Here is a 16,838-nt window from a genome sequence, read left to right as displayed (position 1 = left end):
CCCTGCTGCTGGCTGTAGTTTTCCTACCACTTAAAAATGCTTCACTTTAACTAAGAAAGAAAGAGTACCGGGTCCCAGTGGGTCACTTGAGGAATTCTGAGAACTCAGATCTCAAGTTCCCTAAGGACAACCCCTGTCGGGTCGGCTGGGACACCACGGCCACCAGCTGGTCCCTCCCGGGCTCTCGAAACTCCAAAGGTCTCCAACGCCAGAGCCAGCAAGAGCTGGTGGGTTGTTCCGAAGCGTTTCTGGAAGCTCTACAGAAACCGTAGCAGAAACTGTAGCACTTTGGACACGCACGATGGCATCCAAAGCTTAGAAAAGTAGCCAATACCCCCTTTGGCAGCAATGTGAGTCCACACAGTTTATCTCAAATTTGTCCAGGAAATTAGTTTTTAAGAAAACGAAAACAAACTCATTATGAGTTAAGAACACATAGTTCATTCAATCAGAAGGTACACTCAAAGCAGGAAGAAAGAAAAACCAGAGAAGTTGATTGGTGGTCAAACTGGCAAACACCCGATCTGTGTATTGGGTAGTGCGCCTCCTACTGACCGATAGTGGAATGTCAAGGAGGCGTCGTGTATTAGCACTTTCATCCTCTCCCCGCCCCCTCTCCCCACGGGCTCCTCCGCTGCTCCACCCTGCTTGCAAAAGTGAGCTCAGCGCTTGCTCTGTTTCAGCCCTCAGGGAATGGAGAGATGACGTCAGTTCTGGAAAAGCAGAAGTAATCTTCCACCTCTGGGCTGGTCTACCACTAACCCTTTCAGAACCCTTCTATGTCTAAAGAGCATCAGAAAGGAGATCGTGATGGCAGACCCCGAATTTAAGTGGCAGATTCATTCAGACACATTCAGAAGCATCATAACCCAGATGATTTTAAATGCATAGAGTAAAAAATCTCTCCCATCCCCCTTGTCCATTTTTGCCATGCTCCTCCTCCCTCAAGCACCCGAGAGTTTCTTTAGGCATGCACAAGCAAAAATAAATCTAGACTTCCTCCTGCTTTGTCACACAAAATATAGCATAGTATACGCTGTTTCTACATCTTGGTTTTTCCCTCCCTTAATATATTTTGGAAACTTTGCCAAACAGCACATAGAGACATCCTCGTTCCTTTTTACTCCTGCGTGGTATTTTCTTGTGGAGTTTGTTATTTTTTTAACCACCCCTGTGTTGATGAACATTGGGGTTGTTTTCAGTTTCTTGCTATAACAAATGATGCAGCCATGAATAACCTTGCACATTTGTCATTTCAGACAGCAGGAAGTATATGCCTAGACTGAAGGGAGTGTGCCTTTGTAATTCTGATAAACAGTTCCAGATAGCTTCTCCACCAGCTATATGGGAAAGTATCTAATAATTTGTCAAACACTCTCTGCTTCTCGTGTCTTCCACCAGTGATCGAGAACTACGTAGCGCCTATGGTCAAAGGACAGTCGTGGAGTTTTTATCCACCCTAAAGAGAATCGTCAGAGGGGCAAGGACTGTTGTCTGGACCATCAAGGACATCAGAAAGCACTAAACGTGGTCAGTTACTTGGGCAGTTCAAAACAGGCAGTTACTTGGAAAATATGTTTTTGCAGGGGTCCGGATAGGCCATGGTTCCAAACTCTGACACCACGATCCTGTTTGCCTCGATGTTGGCGCTGTAGGTATCGCTTCTCAGGTATTTGCTCCTGTAATAGACCTCACCTGGAAGAGATGCGCAGCACAGTGTCAGGCTGATGGCTTTGCAGGGCTTTAACATCCATTCCAGCTGTTCCAGGGGTTTTACTGGGGAAAGGGGGGGTTAGGTCACCAAGATGGGCTCCTCTGGTATGCGTGCCTGATACCACTAGCACTGGGAATATGGTTTCACGCACACATGTCCTCACCTGAGACTCACAACAACACGGCAAGGTTAGTACACCTATTCTTAGCTCCATTTTCCATAGCAAGGAACTCAGGCTCAGAAACTTCCTTGCCCAATGTCGCCCAGCCGAGAGGTGCTGACCCAGGCCACGGGAAGCCCTCCGCTATGTTTGTGTCCCTCCAGGGAAGGTGCAGAGTTGGGGGACTGGTCCAGAAAACTGCCTATGTGGGCGCGGTTTCTCCAGGGCCTCGTTCAGCCGTGGGAGCCCTGCCTTCAAAAGCCTACATTGACCATTATTTCAGCCCCTGCTGGAGTAACGTTTGATATCTACTGCCACCACGAGGTGACCTAATGACAGATTCTGCATACCAGTGGAGGCTCAGTACCCTGCTTAGTGTCTAATTCATCCAGACTCCGGAGAGAATCTAACTCACTGTATCAAAGCAGAGCCTTCTGACCAGTCCATTGAGACCAACCCGTAAAGATACCAGATGGTTCCAGACCTGTGTTAGTTTCCCGTTGCTACTGTCACAACCTGCCACACCTATGGTGGCTTTAAACAACACACACTTGTTTTCTTACAGTTTCGGAAGACATAGTCTGAAATGAATCTTACAGGGCTAAAAGCAAGGTGCGGGCAGGGCTAATTCCTTCTGGAGGCTCCAGGGGAGAATCCATTCCTTGCTTTTGCTAGTGTTTAGGAGCTGCCTGCATTCCCTGGCTAGTGGCTGCATTGCTGTGACCCCCACTTCCACTGTCATGTCTCCTTCTCTGAGGCCGACCCTCCCCCCCTCCCCCTGTGATCACACTGAGTTCACCCCAGGTAATCCAGAATAATCTTCCCATCTCTGGATCCTTAATTTAATCACATCTGCAAAGTTTCTTTTGCTGTGTAAAATAACACAGTCCCAGGTTCCTCCCGGGGTGGGGGTGTGGGGAGGTCCTTCCCAGCTGGGAAGTATCAGGAGAGGCTTCATGAAGGGGATAGTGCTTGAAATAGCCCTGGAAGGATGAGCAGAATTCGACTGCAATAGGAGTAGGAGAGGGGTGGGACTTTCCCCTTTGCCCTCCCCAGGGAGGCTGGAAGCAAAGGCCGGCAGGTGGGAGGATGCTACAAGAGCTGAGTCAGGTTGGGCGGGAACACCAGGTAGGGGTGAGGGGGCAGCAGGAGTGAAATGAGTTTGGAGAATGGATTGGGATGAGGTAGACTCCTGGGTCTGCAGGCCTTTGAGCTTTATTTGGTGGGTACTTTGAAACCTCGGGGTCGGTCCAGGGAAGGGGGGACAGTGTGTTATGTAATTTTGCTATTAAGTAGCAAATGACATTACGTTGATTATTTACTGCCCTACAGAACACATTCCCAGCAATGGTATATACAGTGTCAAGATGCAGTAGACGGAGTAGTCAAGGCCTTGGCTCTAGGGCTCACCCCTAGATCTTGGGCAGGTCTCCTAATCTCATTGAGCTACAGTTTCCTTGACCAAAAGTTGGGGATCACATAATCCTCCCAGGTGGGCAGTTTTAAACGCGATAAGCTGATATAAGGCGTTTGGCACAGTGGCTCACAGCGTGCACTTGATAAATGAAAGCTGCTGAAACTCCGAATCCTCCAACAAAGTCCTGGCGGCAGGAAGACTGACCTGGGGGTCAGTGAGGCCACACACACACTGATTCTCAGCCACCTGCTGCGAGAAGCGGACTCCCACATTAGGGCCGCCCTGGCCTCCCCTTGAGCCAGTCTGTCCTTCACTGGTCCCTCTGTCTGGGAGTGGTCACCGACAGGCACTGGCTAAGGTGCTCTGGGCCCCACAGGCGCGTGGCCTGAAATGCTGACTTCTGTTCACTTGAAATGTAAACACCCAGCACAGGCCACCCATTTCCTAGAAACACAGAGCGCCCAGAGCCCGTAGGAAACTGTGTGTCTGGAATTGCTCAAGGCTGACACTGGACTTTGAGGTTGAGATTAAAGAGGGGGCCACTGTGCATTCTCTACTACCCCGCTCTCGGGAGAGCCCAATTAGCCACATTCCTTGGAGGGGACAAAAGTAAACAGATGTGCTCCTGCCTGGGGCCTTCTAGAACTGGGTCAAGTGTGATTTTTTGGGAGGGAAGGGAGATATTTTATATATATATATAAAATATATATATATTTTTTCAATGGTCAAATCCTGGTGGAATAACGACTTTGCCACTTATTAGAAAATGATCGAATATCCTTACTGAAGGAGACTTGGAATCACTCATCTCCATGCCTGCTTTACAAAAACGTTGTATTTTGAAGTAATTTTAGACTTAAACAGAAAGGCGAGTTCTTATAACCCATCATGCAGCTTCCTCCTCTCCAATCCGCTCTTTTATTAAAATCTTTGGTTTTTTTCTTTAAAGCATGGACTTATCTTGGCCTCTGCTGAAGGCTGGAAGCCATTTTTCTGCCTTTTCTCTTTTCTATCCTGTGTATCTAGAGAATTGTTTAAGAATCGAAGAGTTCATGCTGGGAAGTGAGTTTCACTGAGTTCACATAATTCCAGTGCCGTAAAAACATAAGGGGGAAATCACCTGAGGGTCATATTCAAGGAAAAACACTCACTCAGAGAGGTTATTTATTTTGTTTTAACCCTGGACAACACAAGTTCAAATGCCAGCCTCACCTCAGTGACTTTGGATCAGTCTTCAACCTCCCTAAATGTTCAGTTTCCGCCCTTGCAAAGAGCGGGCCAGACTACCCCGCAGGCAGTGTCCACGTGGGCCCCAGCAAGAGACCGCAGGGGGGCCACTGGGGCTTCTGCCTTCAGTGCGCCTCATCCAGAACGGCATTTACCTCCCCGGGAATCACTGGGGACTTCTGTTTAGAAGAGGAGGGAATCGTCAACGCTTAGCGTTGTCAGCAAATATAGAACCACCCACACTGTAGCTGAATCACAGCAAAATCTGTTATGTTTTTGCCAACTCAGAGCTCATAACTTTCATCTTGGTGTCTCTATTCATGAAATGTCAGGGCAAGTCACAAGTGTAGAGTATGCACTCAAAATATAATTGTGGACTGGCTTCAAAGAAATAATAGTTGTGTGAAAATAGTAGTGAACACCTCTTGAGCACGTACTATGCACCAGCCACTACAGAGAGCTCATCAGACGTATTAATTCATTTAAACTCCATAGCAACTCTATGAGATATGCTACTGACATTCCATTTCACAGATGGGGAGACTGAGACACAGAGATGGTCAGTAACTTGGCCAATGCCACACGATTTAGGTCCATGTTGGCCAGGGGGGTGGAGCTGGAATTCGAACCCAGAGACAGGGATGGTGGTTTTTAATCTGTTGTGTATCTACCAGGTGTCAGGCCCTTGCAAGAATGCCCAGTGCGCCTAATGATCCCAACAGCTCTCCAGAGGAGGAGGATCAAGCTTATTTGACTAAAGAGGAAACTGAGGCTGAGGGACTTAAAGTGCCCACAGTTCACCCATCTTGGAACACAGGAGTTAAAGAAAAATGTTGGGAAGCCTGGAGTACTTGGACACAAATCTATCCACTGTGTGACCCTGGACCTCTTTAAGAACTCAGCTCTTGCTTTTGTGACATAAACCACCTCCATGGCCAAAAACAAAGAATTTACCCTCCACCTCTTGAGCCAGACACCGGAACTCAGAATTTCACCTTATTTGTGGTACTTCATCCTTCCTGCCCTATATCCAGGGCGACCCACTCAACTTACTGCGTGAGTGGCATGGCTCTCCCGGTTTAGCTTTGTTCTTTTCCACTCTCTGCTCTTCCAACTTTGACTTTCCACGTGTCTGATTCCAGAGCCTGTAGTCTTCCACCTGCTCTTGCCTACCTTATGAGGAATGCGTATTATTTTGCAAGATGAACTCTTTGATAAAGAACCTTGGCCACCCTTTCCAGAGAGGTTTGTGCTTGTGGTGGGATGAATAAGTCACGTCCCCCAAAGATATCCATAGTCTAATCCTGAGAACCTGCTATGTTACCTGACATAGCAAAAGAGCCTTTGTAGATGGGACTAAGGGTTTTGAGAAGAGGAGATTATCCTGGATTATCTGAGTAGACCCGACGTAACCACCAGGGTCCTCGTAAGAGGATGGCAGGAGGGTCAGAGTCAGAGAAGGAGCTACAAGGATGGAGAGAGAGAGAGATTGCAAGGGGCTATGTTGCTGCTTTGAAGATGGAGACAGAGCCACCACAAGCCAAGGAATGTAGGCAGCTTCCAGAAAATAGAAGAGGCAAGGAAACAGATTCCACCCTAGAGCCTCCGGCCCTGCCAGCACCTTCATTTTAGTTGCTCGAGATCCAATTTAGACTTCTGACCTCCAGAACCGTAGGAGAATAGATTCGCGCTGTTTTCAGCCTGTAAGTTTGGGATCCGCAAACTCGTGCAGCGCACTCACCGTCTCTGATGGTGAAGCTGTGGAGCAGGGCCAGGCCGTCGAACCAGTGGTTGTACCTGGTTTCCCCGACCGTGTGCATCCCGGGCCCGTTGCGAAGCAGCATTCCCTGCAGCCATGTCGGAATCTTGCCTGTAAAAAGAGAGAATGTTTAGTTTCCAGTTTCTACGTCCGAACCGAAACGCTGGAAGAAACGGCCGTGGGAAGGAAGGAGGCCCTCTAGCGGCAGTGCCAGGCACTGCACCTGTTTGTTTGTCCCGCAGCTGTTTCCGGAAAGTGTGTAATATACCTGGTGGTTTGTTAGCGCTGAGGATCACCGGAATGAACAGACGTCGTTCCCTGTCCTCAAGTTGCCCACCGACCGCTGAGGAAACGGACGATAGACACCCAAAATACACTGTGACAACGGCAATGCCACAGACCCCGCAGGGTGCTGCGTGAATCACAACCTCACCGCAGGGTGGGCTGGGAGCAGCCGGGTGTGCACGGCTTCCTGGAGGAAGTGACCTGGCCGAGTCTTTTTTTTTTTTTTTTTTTCTCAAAGACAGAGTCTCGCTCTGTCACCTGGGCTAGAGTGCCCTGGCATCAGCCTAGCTCACAGCATCCTCAAACTCCTGGGGTGAAATGATCCTCCTGCCTCAGCCTCCCAAGTAGCTGGGACTACAGGCATGCGCCACCATGCCCGGCTAATTTTTTCTATTTTTAGTAGAGATGGGGTCTCACTCTTGCTCAGGCTGGTCTCAAACGATCCTCCCACCTCGCCCTCCCACAGTGCTAGAATCACAGGCATGAGCCACCACGCCCGGCCTAAATGCCCCTTTAATTGGTTTCCTTCCGTGTCTCTTTCCCCTGATTTCCCTCCAGTGTTTCTTGGCAATCACACCCCACGTAAACTGCTTACACCTGAATTCTCGCCTCTAGGAGAACCCAGACCAAGAGATGGAGACCAGGAGATGTATAAGCTGTTTAGTAATTGGGACCACGCTTAAAATAAATAAATAAATAAATACATAAAATAAAAATAAATAAAAAAGACTGGACTGTAATTTTCAAGCCAGGAAACTGTGAGCAACGAGGCTGGAGAAATAACAGGGGCCGAGTGACGAAGGCCGACGAGACCACACTGCAGGTCCTGGTGGGACCCTGAGAAGGGGGAACCTTTGATGGTTGTAACAGAGAATGACAAGATCAGATGGTTTTTTGGTAATTTTTTAATTGAGATAAAATTCATATGACATAAAGCTCATCATTTTAAAGTGTATTCAGGAGTTTTTGGTAGACTCACAATGCTACAACCATCAGCGCAGTCTAATTCCAGAATATTCCATCACCTCCAAAAGAAATCCTTGTATCCATTAGTGGTCACTCCTCATTCTCCCCTTACCCCCAGCCATGAATCTACGTGATGTCTCTGTGCATTTGCGTGATGTTCTGGGCATTTTATATAAATGCAGTATGATCAGAGTCCGGCTTCAAAGCTTGTCCCTGACTGTGGTGTGGCGTGTGGACTTGGGGAGGCAGGAAGAACAGGGGGAGGACCAGGGTTGTCCACGGGGACAGAGAGAGATGGGTGAACAGACAGACACGGGGGACTCAGAACCAATAGGGCTCTACGTGCCTAAACACGGGGAGGCACTCAGAAACGACAGCCTAGTCTCCTGCCCTGGGCAGCCGAGTGAGTGGCGCACACGGCCCAGAGAGCCAGGGCACAGGAGAAGGCGCAGGCTTGAGGCAGAGCGGGGAGGATGAACCCGTGTATTATTAAAGCCCTCGATAGAATACGGACACTTACTGATCACGCCTATGCCAGGCAGTGTTCTAGGTGGATTGAATCATTTAGTCCTTGCAGCAACCCTTCGTGGGAGGTACCATGCTAACTTTATTGGACGTAAGAGGAAACTGAGGCAGGAAATGCTTCAGTAACTCGCCAAAGGGGTCTCAGAACCAATGCACAGCTGGATATGAGGCCAGAACATTGGGGTGGTTGCCCTGCGCAGAGGTGTCAACCCAGGCGCAGGTTTAGTTAGCTTCTGCCAATGGACGTGACTGGCAGATCAGACTCCAGCCGGCCCTGGACAGAGGGCCAGAAGAACTATCCTCAGCGGGCCGCCTGGCCCTGGGCAAGTCACTGCCATCTCTCGCCTCAGTTTCACACGTCAAGGAGGGAGGCTTGACCTAGAGGGGTGCTTCTCACACCTGGTGTCACCGAGTGCTCGTGCAGACTCATGTGCCTGGCACCACCCTTGGGGGGTCTGGGTAGGGCCCAAGAATGGGTGCTCCTACCACGTGCCCAGATGCTGCAGGTCTCAGCACCCCGCTTTGAGAACGGCTGCTCTACCGGATCTTTGGGGCTCTTTCGGCCTCTCAGGTTCTAGGATTCTTGTGTGCTAACATTTCCAGAGATTTCCACGCAGTCACTAAACAGGAAGCGTAAAGAGAGGTATCACGGCATGACAAAAGGTTCATGGCGTTCCAGACCACAAAAGGGTAGGCCTTGTAGGCACAGTTTTTTAAAAACAAAAAATTTACTGATGAACCACCAGGTGGAAAAATTTAATAGTAAGTATACATTTGCTTTTTGAAAAAAATATTCATATATATATATAGTAAATCTGTCTGTTGATCTACCTATTTTTCAAAAACTTAAAGGAAATAGACCCAAATATTAAGAGTGCTTAAGAGATGGAAATAGAGCTGATTTTGTTTTTCAAAGTAAGCATGAAACGAGGTTTATTGAGGATAGAAAGATAGAATTGTAGAGCAAGAGTAAGATATAGATTTACAGAGTAAGATGCATTCGCCACAAAATGGCAAATGGGCCTCTTGCAACAAAAAGGCCTACAGCTGATTTTAATTTCCTCCATGTTCTCATTTGCACTTCCAAATTTTGTATGTAATTTAATATACACACACCTATACATATAGATTGCACATCACCTTTGTAACCAGGAGAAATAGACACGAAAGCTATTCTTTTCTTTCGAAGACTCCCAAGGCAATTCCTCAGCTGAAAAGCTCCACGCTGACCTTTCTCACGAAGAGCACTCACAGTCGTCCTCCCCTCATGGAAAATACCCGGCCCATCCAGCAGAAGGGGCAAACGCCGTGGGCCTGAGCTGCCCCACCAGCCATCCTCAGAGCTGAGCGAGAACCATCCAACCCTGGAGGCCTGAGAGTTCAGAACCGGGGACTGCCCTTGAGCGTCTAAGCAAGACACCAGCAAAGCGACAACCCAAAAGAGGAGGAGGAAGCAAGAGAAATGACAGATGAAGAAAGCCAGACACAAGGCCCTCAAAGGATCGTTCCTACAGAAGGTCCCACTCTGAGTCTGTCCGACATGAGCACCACCTGCTGCAATCCCACCTGCGGGGACTTGAGAGAAAATCCCAAGGGACTCTGCCACGCCCTGCGAGTGTGCACGTGCAGGAGTGGGCGCTCACGCACGCTTCTCTTCCTATTTCGAAATCAATTTAGAAACCACACCTTTGCACAAATACGTCACGCGTTCTGCAGACTAAGCCCATTGTTGTGCCCGCGGGAGCCTTCCCGACACTTTCCTCCTGGCAACAGTACGAGGATGACTCTCTCCCCTCGGCATCTCAGTTATAATCTGTAGATGCACATCTAGATATTCACAGAGCGTGTGTCTGGATTGTGGGTCATTTCCTTCCTGTATGCCGTTTTCCAGACTTTCCAAAAGTAATTTACAAGAAGTAGTCTATAATCAGAAAAAAATAAAAGGTCCCTCTAAGTATACGGGAAGAGCCAAACATTTATACAAAATGCTCACCTGTCACTTTGGCCCGCACGGGTTCCACTTGTTCTTTCTTATTCCTGCCAAATATTAGATCCATGGCACGGGGCGCCGGGGAGACTGGCACTGACAGCGGACGGTCACACCCGGGTCTCCTTCCTGCTCTCCTGCCCCTGCCCTCCGTCACATCTCCGTCCCTCCAGATGCCACTTGCTTCTCCCTTTTGCTTTTTGCCTTTTGGCCGGCGCTGATTTCTCCCTCTTCCGGGTGCCTGGTGTCTCCGCACTCGGGGAAGCCGCGCTGCTGGTGTTATTTATAAGACGTTTGGTCAAAGGTCAGCTCCCAAGCCATGTGTCATAACTAATCGTTAATCCGCTTATCTCTCCTCTCCCTCCACTCTCCCTCTCCCGTTTCACTTTTGGCTTAACCCAGAAAAGCTTGTTTCTGCCTGGGTTCTACACGGGTGGAAAGAATTCAGTATATTTTTTTAGTTATGTTGTCTGAAAGAATCCAACCCAAGAGCTGGAGACGGTTATGATCAATCAGGACAAGAAGAGAGGGGTCGGGACCGTCACAGGCGCCAGGAATTAGGGTCCCCCCCACCCCCGCCCTAAGCGTGCTGACCTGTGCCGCAGGGAACTTCTTCAGCAGAGATGGGAAGGATGTTATGTTTTTTGTTTTGTATGTAATAAAGGCTTTCGATCCTGCCCCCTAAAAATCGTATGTAAAGAGGAACTTAATTTCCTGTTTTCTGTTTGGAAGAAGGAGATATGAAAATGTTTCATGTAGCCATTTAAAAAATAAAGACAGGGAACCAAAGGTTTTTCTCAGTAACTATGAAGAATAGTAAAAAGCAAACTCAGTTCAGCTTACTGGGCTATCAAGAGGGTGAAACAATGCCTGTATTTGACTTTAGAATTTCCCTGTATTTGTGTATCTTGATGCAATGTTACTGCTTAAAATTCATCTTCAAGTTGCTATGAGCACTAGGTCGAGAGTCAATCAACTCATCTGAACTCATTTTGCTTGAAGAAAGAACCAGCCATTGCCTTGATGGGTAGAGTGAGAAACGGCTGCGGTACTGGCCTTTTTTTTTTTTTTGAGACAGAATCTCACTCTGTTGCCAGGGCTAGAGTGCTGTGGCATCAGCCTAGCTCACAGCAACCTCAAACTCCTAGGCTCAAGCGACCCTCCTGCCTCAGCCTCCAGAGTAGCTGGGACTACAGGCAGGCGCCACCATGCCCGGCTAATTTTTTCTATATATTTTTAGTTGTCCAGATAATTTCTTTCTATTTTTTAGTAGAGACGGGGGTCTCACTCTTGCTCAGGCTGGTCTCGAACTCCTGACCTCGAGCGATCCTCCCGCCTCGGCCTCCTAGAGTGCTAGGATTACAGGCATGAGCCACTGTGCCCTGGTGCTGGCCTTTATGCAACCCGGCTGAGAACAAGGACTGTCAGGTCCGGCTGAGACCACGATTCCAGACCTCAGAGCTGCTCCTTCCCGAGAGCAGTGTGGTCTGGCTGTGCTTCTGCCCCTGGTAGCCTCTGAATCACCTGGTTGGGAATTTTAGAAGTGTCGCTTCTGGCCCCCAATTCACACCCACTGACTCGGAATCTCTACAGATGGAGTCCGGCCATCAGTCTGTAGAAAAATGTCTCCAGATGCTTCTGCTGTGTGCAGAAGAAGTTGAGAAGCCCTGGTCTGGAGGAAAGATGCCAGAGGTTTGGGTTGATAGTAGATTCAAATTCCAGCTTGTCCTTCTGTGTGTCTGGGCCGTGTTACCCTGTTTGAGCCTCCTTTTCCTTAACTGTGAAATGGGGTATAACGATATCAGAATCTCAAGGCTATTGTACGTTAAGGGTCTAGCAAAAGCGTCTGGCCCCCAGCAGTTCCCAGTCAGTGTCACTCCCTGTTTCCTCCTGTTCCCTTAGAAGGCACTTCGCTTTGGCCGACATCTCCAGAAAGTCTGCTAATCATGTGCCAGTTTACCCCGCTGTCTGGTCTAAACACTTGTATCCATGTCAGAGTTCCCAGCTTGTGAAAGCTGCGTTCTTGCGAGGATTAAATGAGAATGTCTGGCGTACGCCAAGAGCTCAGGAAAAAAAAAATGACACCACCAGGCGTGGAAACAAGAGCTCAGGGCTTAGAGGTCAGAAGACCTGGGTTTGGGTCTCAGCCCTGAGATTTAGCAACTCTGTGACTGTTGTCATGTGACTTCTCTGAACCTCACTTCACTCGGCAACATGGGGATGGTGATGTCTATGTCACAGGGCTTGTTGGAAGGGTTACAATAAAATCACATGCATGAAAACAGGACTGGGATCCCCTTTCTTGTCCACCTTTGTCTGTTCAGACAAGCGAAAGCCCCATCCGTGGAGCGCTTTGCCTGGACCAGCTCGCTCTGGCCTTGCACCATGCTGTGAGACGTGTATTCTTAGCACGCTCTGGAGATGAGAGAACTCAGGGAAGATAACGAGCCTGCTCGGTCTCACGGCAACTACAAGATGGAGTTAGGAAGCAGAGTCGGCAGCCTGACTTCACAGCACGTCCTCTGACAATTCTACACTGCTCCATGCGTGATGGGCATTTGCTGGATTTGATTGAATGAAATAATGGACGAATGTGTCAGTGGGCGAATGGGCCCCCAGAGGGCCAGTCTGGGCTTGGTGTCATTGCCTTATCATGTAACACCAAGAACAGGCTCTTTCATCCAGGTCCCAGCTGCACCCTAGGGACAGTTACATAGTGAGAAAAAGGTTTTTTTGATAATGGTGGTAATAAATTGAATATAACAATAGATATTTCTAATGTTAGGGTGGAAGACTCACTAGGTGCTCCTGGTGCAGGGGAGAAAGATTTCTCATGCAGTGATTAGGATCTACAGAAGTAAAAGTTTATTCATTTTCCCAAGAAAGGCAGCGATAGAGAGAGAGAGAGGAGGCAGTGGCTATGCACAGAGCAGACGGAGTGAAAAGGGCAGCTAAGAAAAAACTTCCGGTGCTTTTAAAGGTTAAAATGGCTTTTTCCCCCTCTGCTTCAGCAGACTGAAAACAGAAGTGGCAGTGAAGTTGCTGTAGATGTTCTTTATTTTCTCTTTTCCCTGTGGGGCCGGGTTATGTGAGTCTTTGAAATTTGTTTCTGGCAGGAACTGAGGCAGAGAGCTGGAGCAGGGAGTTTGTACCCCTACTGTCCGCTTAGGGCTCTTCAAGGCTGAGAAAGAACTTGTTAGACCACAGGTGTTTTAATTAAACAAAGGGTAGTTATATTGTGAGTTTTTCCTTCAAATGGGAAGTTATATGCTGTGAGTTTATTTCCCTTACTTTCTGTTTGATTGTTTATTTTTCTCTGTTAGATAGGTTATTAGGAAGACCACCTTTCATGCATAAGCTTGCTATTGTAGCTATTTGCTGTAAGTATTTCGTTATAACTGCCATAACAAGATGCTACAGACTGGGTGGCTTAAACAACAGAAATCTATTTTCTCAGTTCTGGGGCCTAGAAGTCCAAGATTAAGGTATCAGGTTTGGAAGATCAAAGTGGCAGATGTGGTTTCTTCTGAAGACTCTCACCTCGGCTTGCTGCACATGGTCTTTCTCTGTGTGCACACATCCCTGGTATCTCTTTTCATGTCCAAATTTCCTTTTCCTATAAGGACACTAGTTATATTGGATCAGGGTCTACACTAATGGCCTCATTTTAATTTAATCGCCCTTTTAAAGGCCCTATCTCCAAATACAGTCACATTCTGTAGCAGGTTAGGGCTTCAGTGTATTAATTTTGGCGGGGGGACATAATTTAGCCCATAACAATATCACTAAGGCACAATGAATTAAGGGAAGGCACTTTGGCTGCAAGTAATGGAACATCTGCTGAAACCCTAAAGATATGCATTTATCTCAGATATCAAGCCATCTGGAGGTCAGGTGTTGGGTGACTCAGAAGCTTATCTGGGTCATTCCTTGGCCAGGGCTCCTGCACTCCCATCCCCAGAGGGTTGGCGTCTCATCTGTGGCCTGTTCAGTTCTGGTTACAAATAATTTTTCTCATTTCATGCTGGAGGGAATCTTTCCCAGAATTCCAGGATCAGATGTTCTCTTATGTCTCATTGGCTGAACTGTGTCATATGACCACCTCTTGACCAATCAATCCCTGGCAAAGAGGAACAGGAGAGTCTTAACTTCCTTAAACTAATCTGGAGTCTCCCCTGGGGTGGCGTGTTGCCACCTGGTTGTTGTCAGGAGTCCCTTAGTTAGAAAAAAGGAGGAGACGGCTTGGGATAGGCAACCAACAGTGTCTGCTACAGGCAGTGCAACATTCATGCTCACATTCACTCAACACATATTTACTGAGCACCTACTGTGTACAGGACACAGTAGTGAACAAAACAATTCTGTGGCTTCTTGGAACTGACACCTACTACACCCCAAGTTCTGAGGGTATAGAAGTGATTAATGAGACCCAGACTCTTTTTTAAAAATTTTATTTTATTTTTTATTTTTATTATTGTTATTTTTTTGAGACAGAATCTCACTCTGTTGCCTGGGCTAGAGTGCCGTGGTGTCAGCCTAGCTCACAGAAACCTCCAACTCCTGGGCTCAAGCAATCCTCCTGTCTCAGCCTCCTGAGTAGCTGGGACTACAGGTGCACATCACCATGCCTGGCTAATTTTTTCTATTTTAGCAGAGACAGGGTCTCGCTCTTGCTCAGCCTGGTCTTGAACTCCTGAGCTCAAGTGATCCTCCTTCCTCAGCCTCCCAGAATGCTAGGATTACAGGCGTGAGCCACGGCACCCAGCCAAAAATTTTTATTTTAGAGACTGGATCTCATTCTGCCGCCCAAGCTGGAGTACAGTGGCACAATCATAGCTCACTGCATCCTACTCCTGGCTGCAAGCAATTCTCCTTTCTCAGCCTCCCCAGTAGCATGTGCCACCATGCCAGGCTAATTTTTTAAAAAGTTTTTTTGTAGAGATGGGAGTCTCACTATGTTGCCAGGCTGGTCTCGAACTCCTGGCCTCAAACAATCCTTCCATCTTGGCCTTTCAAAGTGGTAGGATTACAGGTGTGAGCAGCACACCTGGCCCTAGTCTCTGTCTTCTTGGACTCTCATGATGTTCTTTATGTTTGGGAGCCAAGGCTGGATATCCATTTCCCAAATGGCTAGAGGTCCTGCAGTGGTTTGAGCGACTGCTTTCATGTTGAACGCCCATTCCCCCTCCTTGTAAACAGAGATACCATGAAGCAGAATCTGCTCTTCCCCCAAGAAAGCTCTGGCACTGCTCCGGACCCACGGAGGGCTGACCACGGCCTTCTATGTCTTCACTAACGTGGAGACAGTGGGACGTGGGATTTGTCCTGCTCTTCTCCAGCCTCTGATCAATGCTACTCACTGCATGCTGACATGTGCCAAGTCCTGTGCCAGCTGTTCTCGTGGCAGTCTTTCATTCCATCCCTCCACATCCCTGCAAGAAAGTCATGAGCAATCTTATTTTTATAGCCTCAGAGATGTGGAGTAACTTGGTTAGACTAAATAGCTAATCAGTGTATGATCTTCGCCACTCTACAGTAATGCTTTCCACCTTTCAGAGCTGGTGGGTGGGGAAGAGAAGTAAATGTGAGAGCAAAAGCGAGTTCCACAGACAACGTCTATAATGTATTAACTGCCTTAAAATGGGGCTGAAAACTGGCCAGTGCGTAAGAGAACAGGGCAATGGCAATGCAGAGGGAAATAGCACGGCTTATTGAAGAGTTTTGGTTATTTATTGCTGTGTGACAAATCACTCCAAAACTTAGTGGCTTAAAATGACAACCATTTTTATGACCTCTCGAGGGTCTGTGGTTTGGTTGGGCTCAGCTGGGCAGTTCTTCTACTTTCATTGCTGGGGTTCTTTACATAGTTGCAAGTTAGCTGACGTTGGCTGGGATGCTAGGGGAGCTGGGCCGAGGCCTCTCACCCTCTCCATGTAGTCTCAGGACCTGTCCTTGACCCTTTCAAAGTAAATTTTAACTCCATGTAAACTCTTCCTTCCCTGAGGCCACTTGTCCTACACGATGGGTGGACACAGCCTACAAAACTGTCATGAGGTTTAGAAGTAAAAGCTGAATTCAAAAAGAAAAGTTCCTGTGCTATAAAAAATCAACAGCCTTATTACGCAATTCTATATCTCTTCTTACAAAGTTATTACCTAAAATGGGTTAATGTTTCCCTTTTGGAGATAATGTTATCATATCTAAATTACTTTGCAGTCTTTCCAATTAAGTTAGCTTCTAAATCATGCCTCCAATTAGCCAGGATGATAAGCTGGACATATAATGTTGAAATCTTTAGATAGCACAGTCCAAGGGGGTAGGCAAAGTCCCCCCAAAGGTGGCAGCTGCACCACCGCCCCCCACCCGCCGTGGGAGAACAACGTCAGTGGTCAGACAGCCTCCTTCGGGCTCCTGGAGGGCAAACCTCACCTCTAAACGAGAGACCATACATTATGCCTTTAACATTTAAGAAGGTTCGTAAATTCCACAAAGTCCTACCGAGCAGCAGGGACTAGGGTCATGCTGAGCATTAGAGATTAAAAAATGGAGAATCATAACTCCTGACCTCATGACCTCAAGGTCAAAGGAAGATAGGAAGGCAAACGATGAGTGCTATAATTTAGAGAACACTAATACACCATGCTTAGGAGGTAGAATTGACAAGATTGAAAGACAGAGGCCACTGCCGGTAAAAGCAAAACACTAGTGTCTCCTGATGCCGGAGTTGGAAAACTCCAATTTTCCACCATGTACTTAGGGCCCAAGTGAGGATGCTTGATGAAAACCCGATTTAAAAAC

General features: G+C 47.7%; 1 protein-coding gene across 1 annotated transcript in view; it reads right to left on the bottom strand.

Moving 5' to 3' along the window:
* BCO1 (beta-carotene oxygenase 1) overlaps positions 1-10,303 on the bottom strand; it is a 32,736-nt gene extending 22,433 nt beyond the window's left edge. Inside the window, exons 1-3 of the mRNA XM_069497824.1 lie at positions 10,047-10,303; positions 6,260-6,388; positions 1,566-1,695 (exon numbers count right to left, since the gene is read on the bottom strand). Coding sequence (XP_069353925.1) covers positions 1,566-1,695; positions 6,260-6,388; positions 10,047-10,110 — 323 coding nt within the window. The 5' untranslated portion in view covers positions 10,111-10,303. The remainder of the gene's footprint in view (positions 1-1,565; positions 1,696-6,259; positions 6,389-10,046) is intronic.
* Positions 10,304-16,838: the final 6,535 nt, after the last annotated feature.

This window comes from Eulemur rufifrons, chromosome 23, assembly GCF_041146395.1.
Source record: "Eulemur rufifrons isolate Redbay chromosome 23, OSU_ERuf_1, whole genome shotgun sequence".
NCBI lineage: Eukaryota > Metazoa > Chordata > Mammalia > Primates > Lemuridae > Eulemur > Eulemur rufifrons.
The sequence above is the reverse complement of the archived record's forward strand: the minus strand, read 5'-3'. Positions and strand labels throughout refer to the sequence as shown.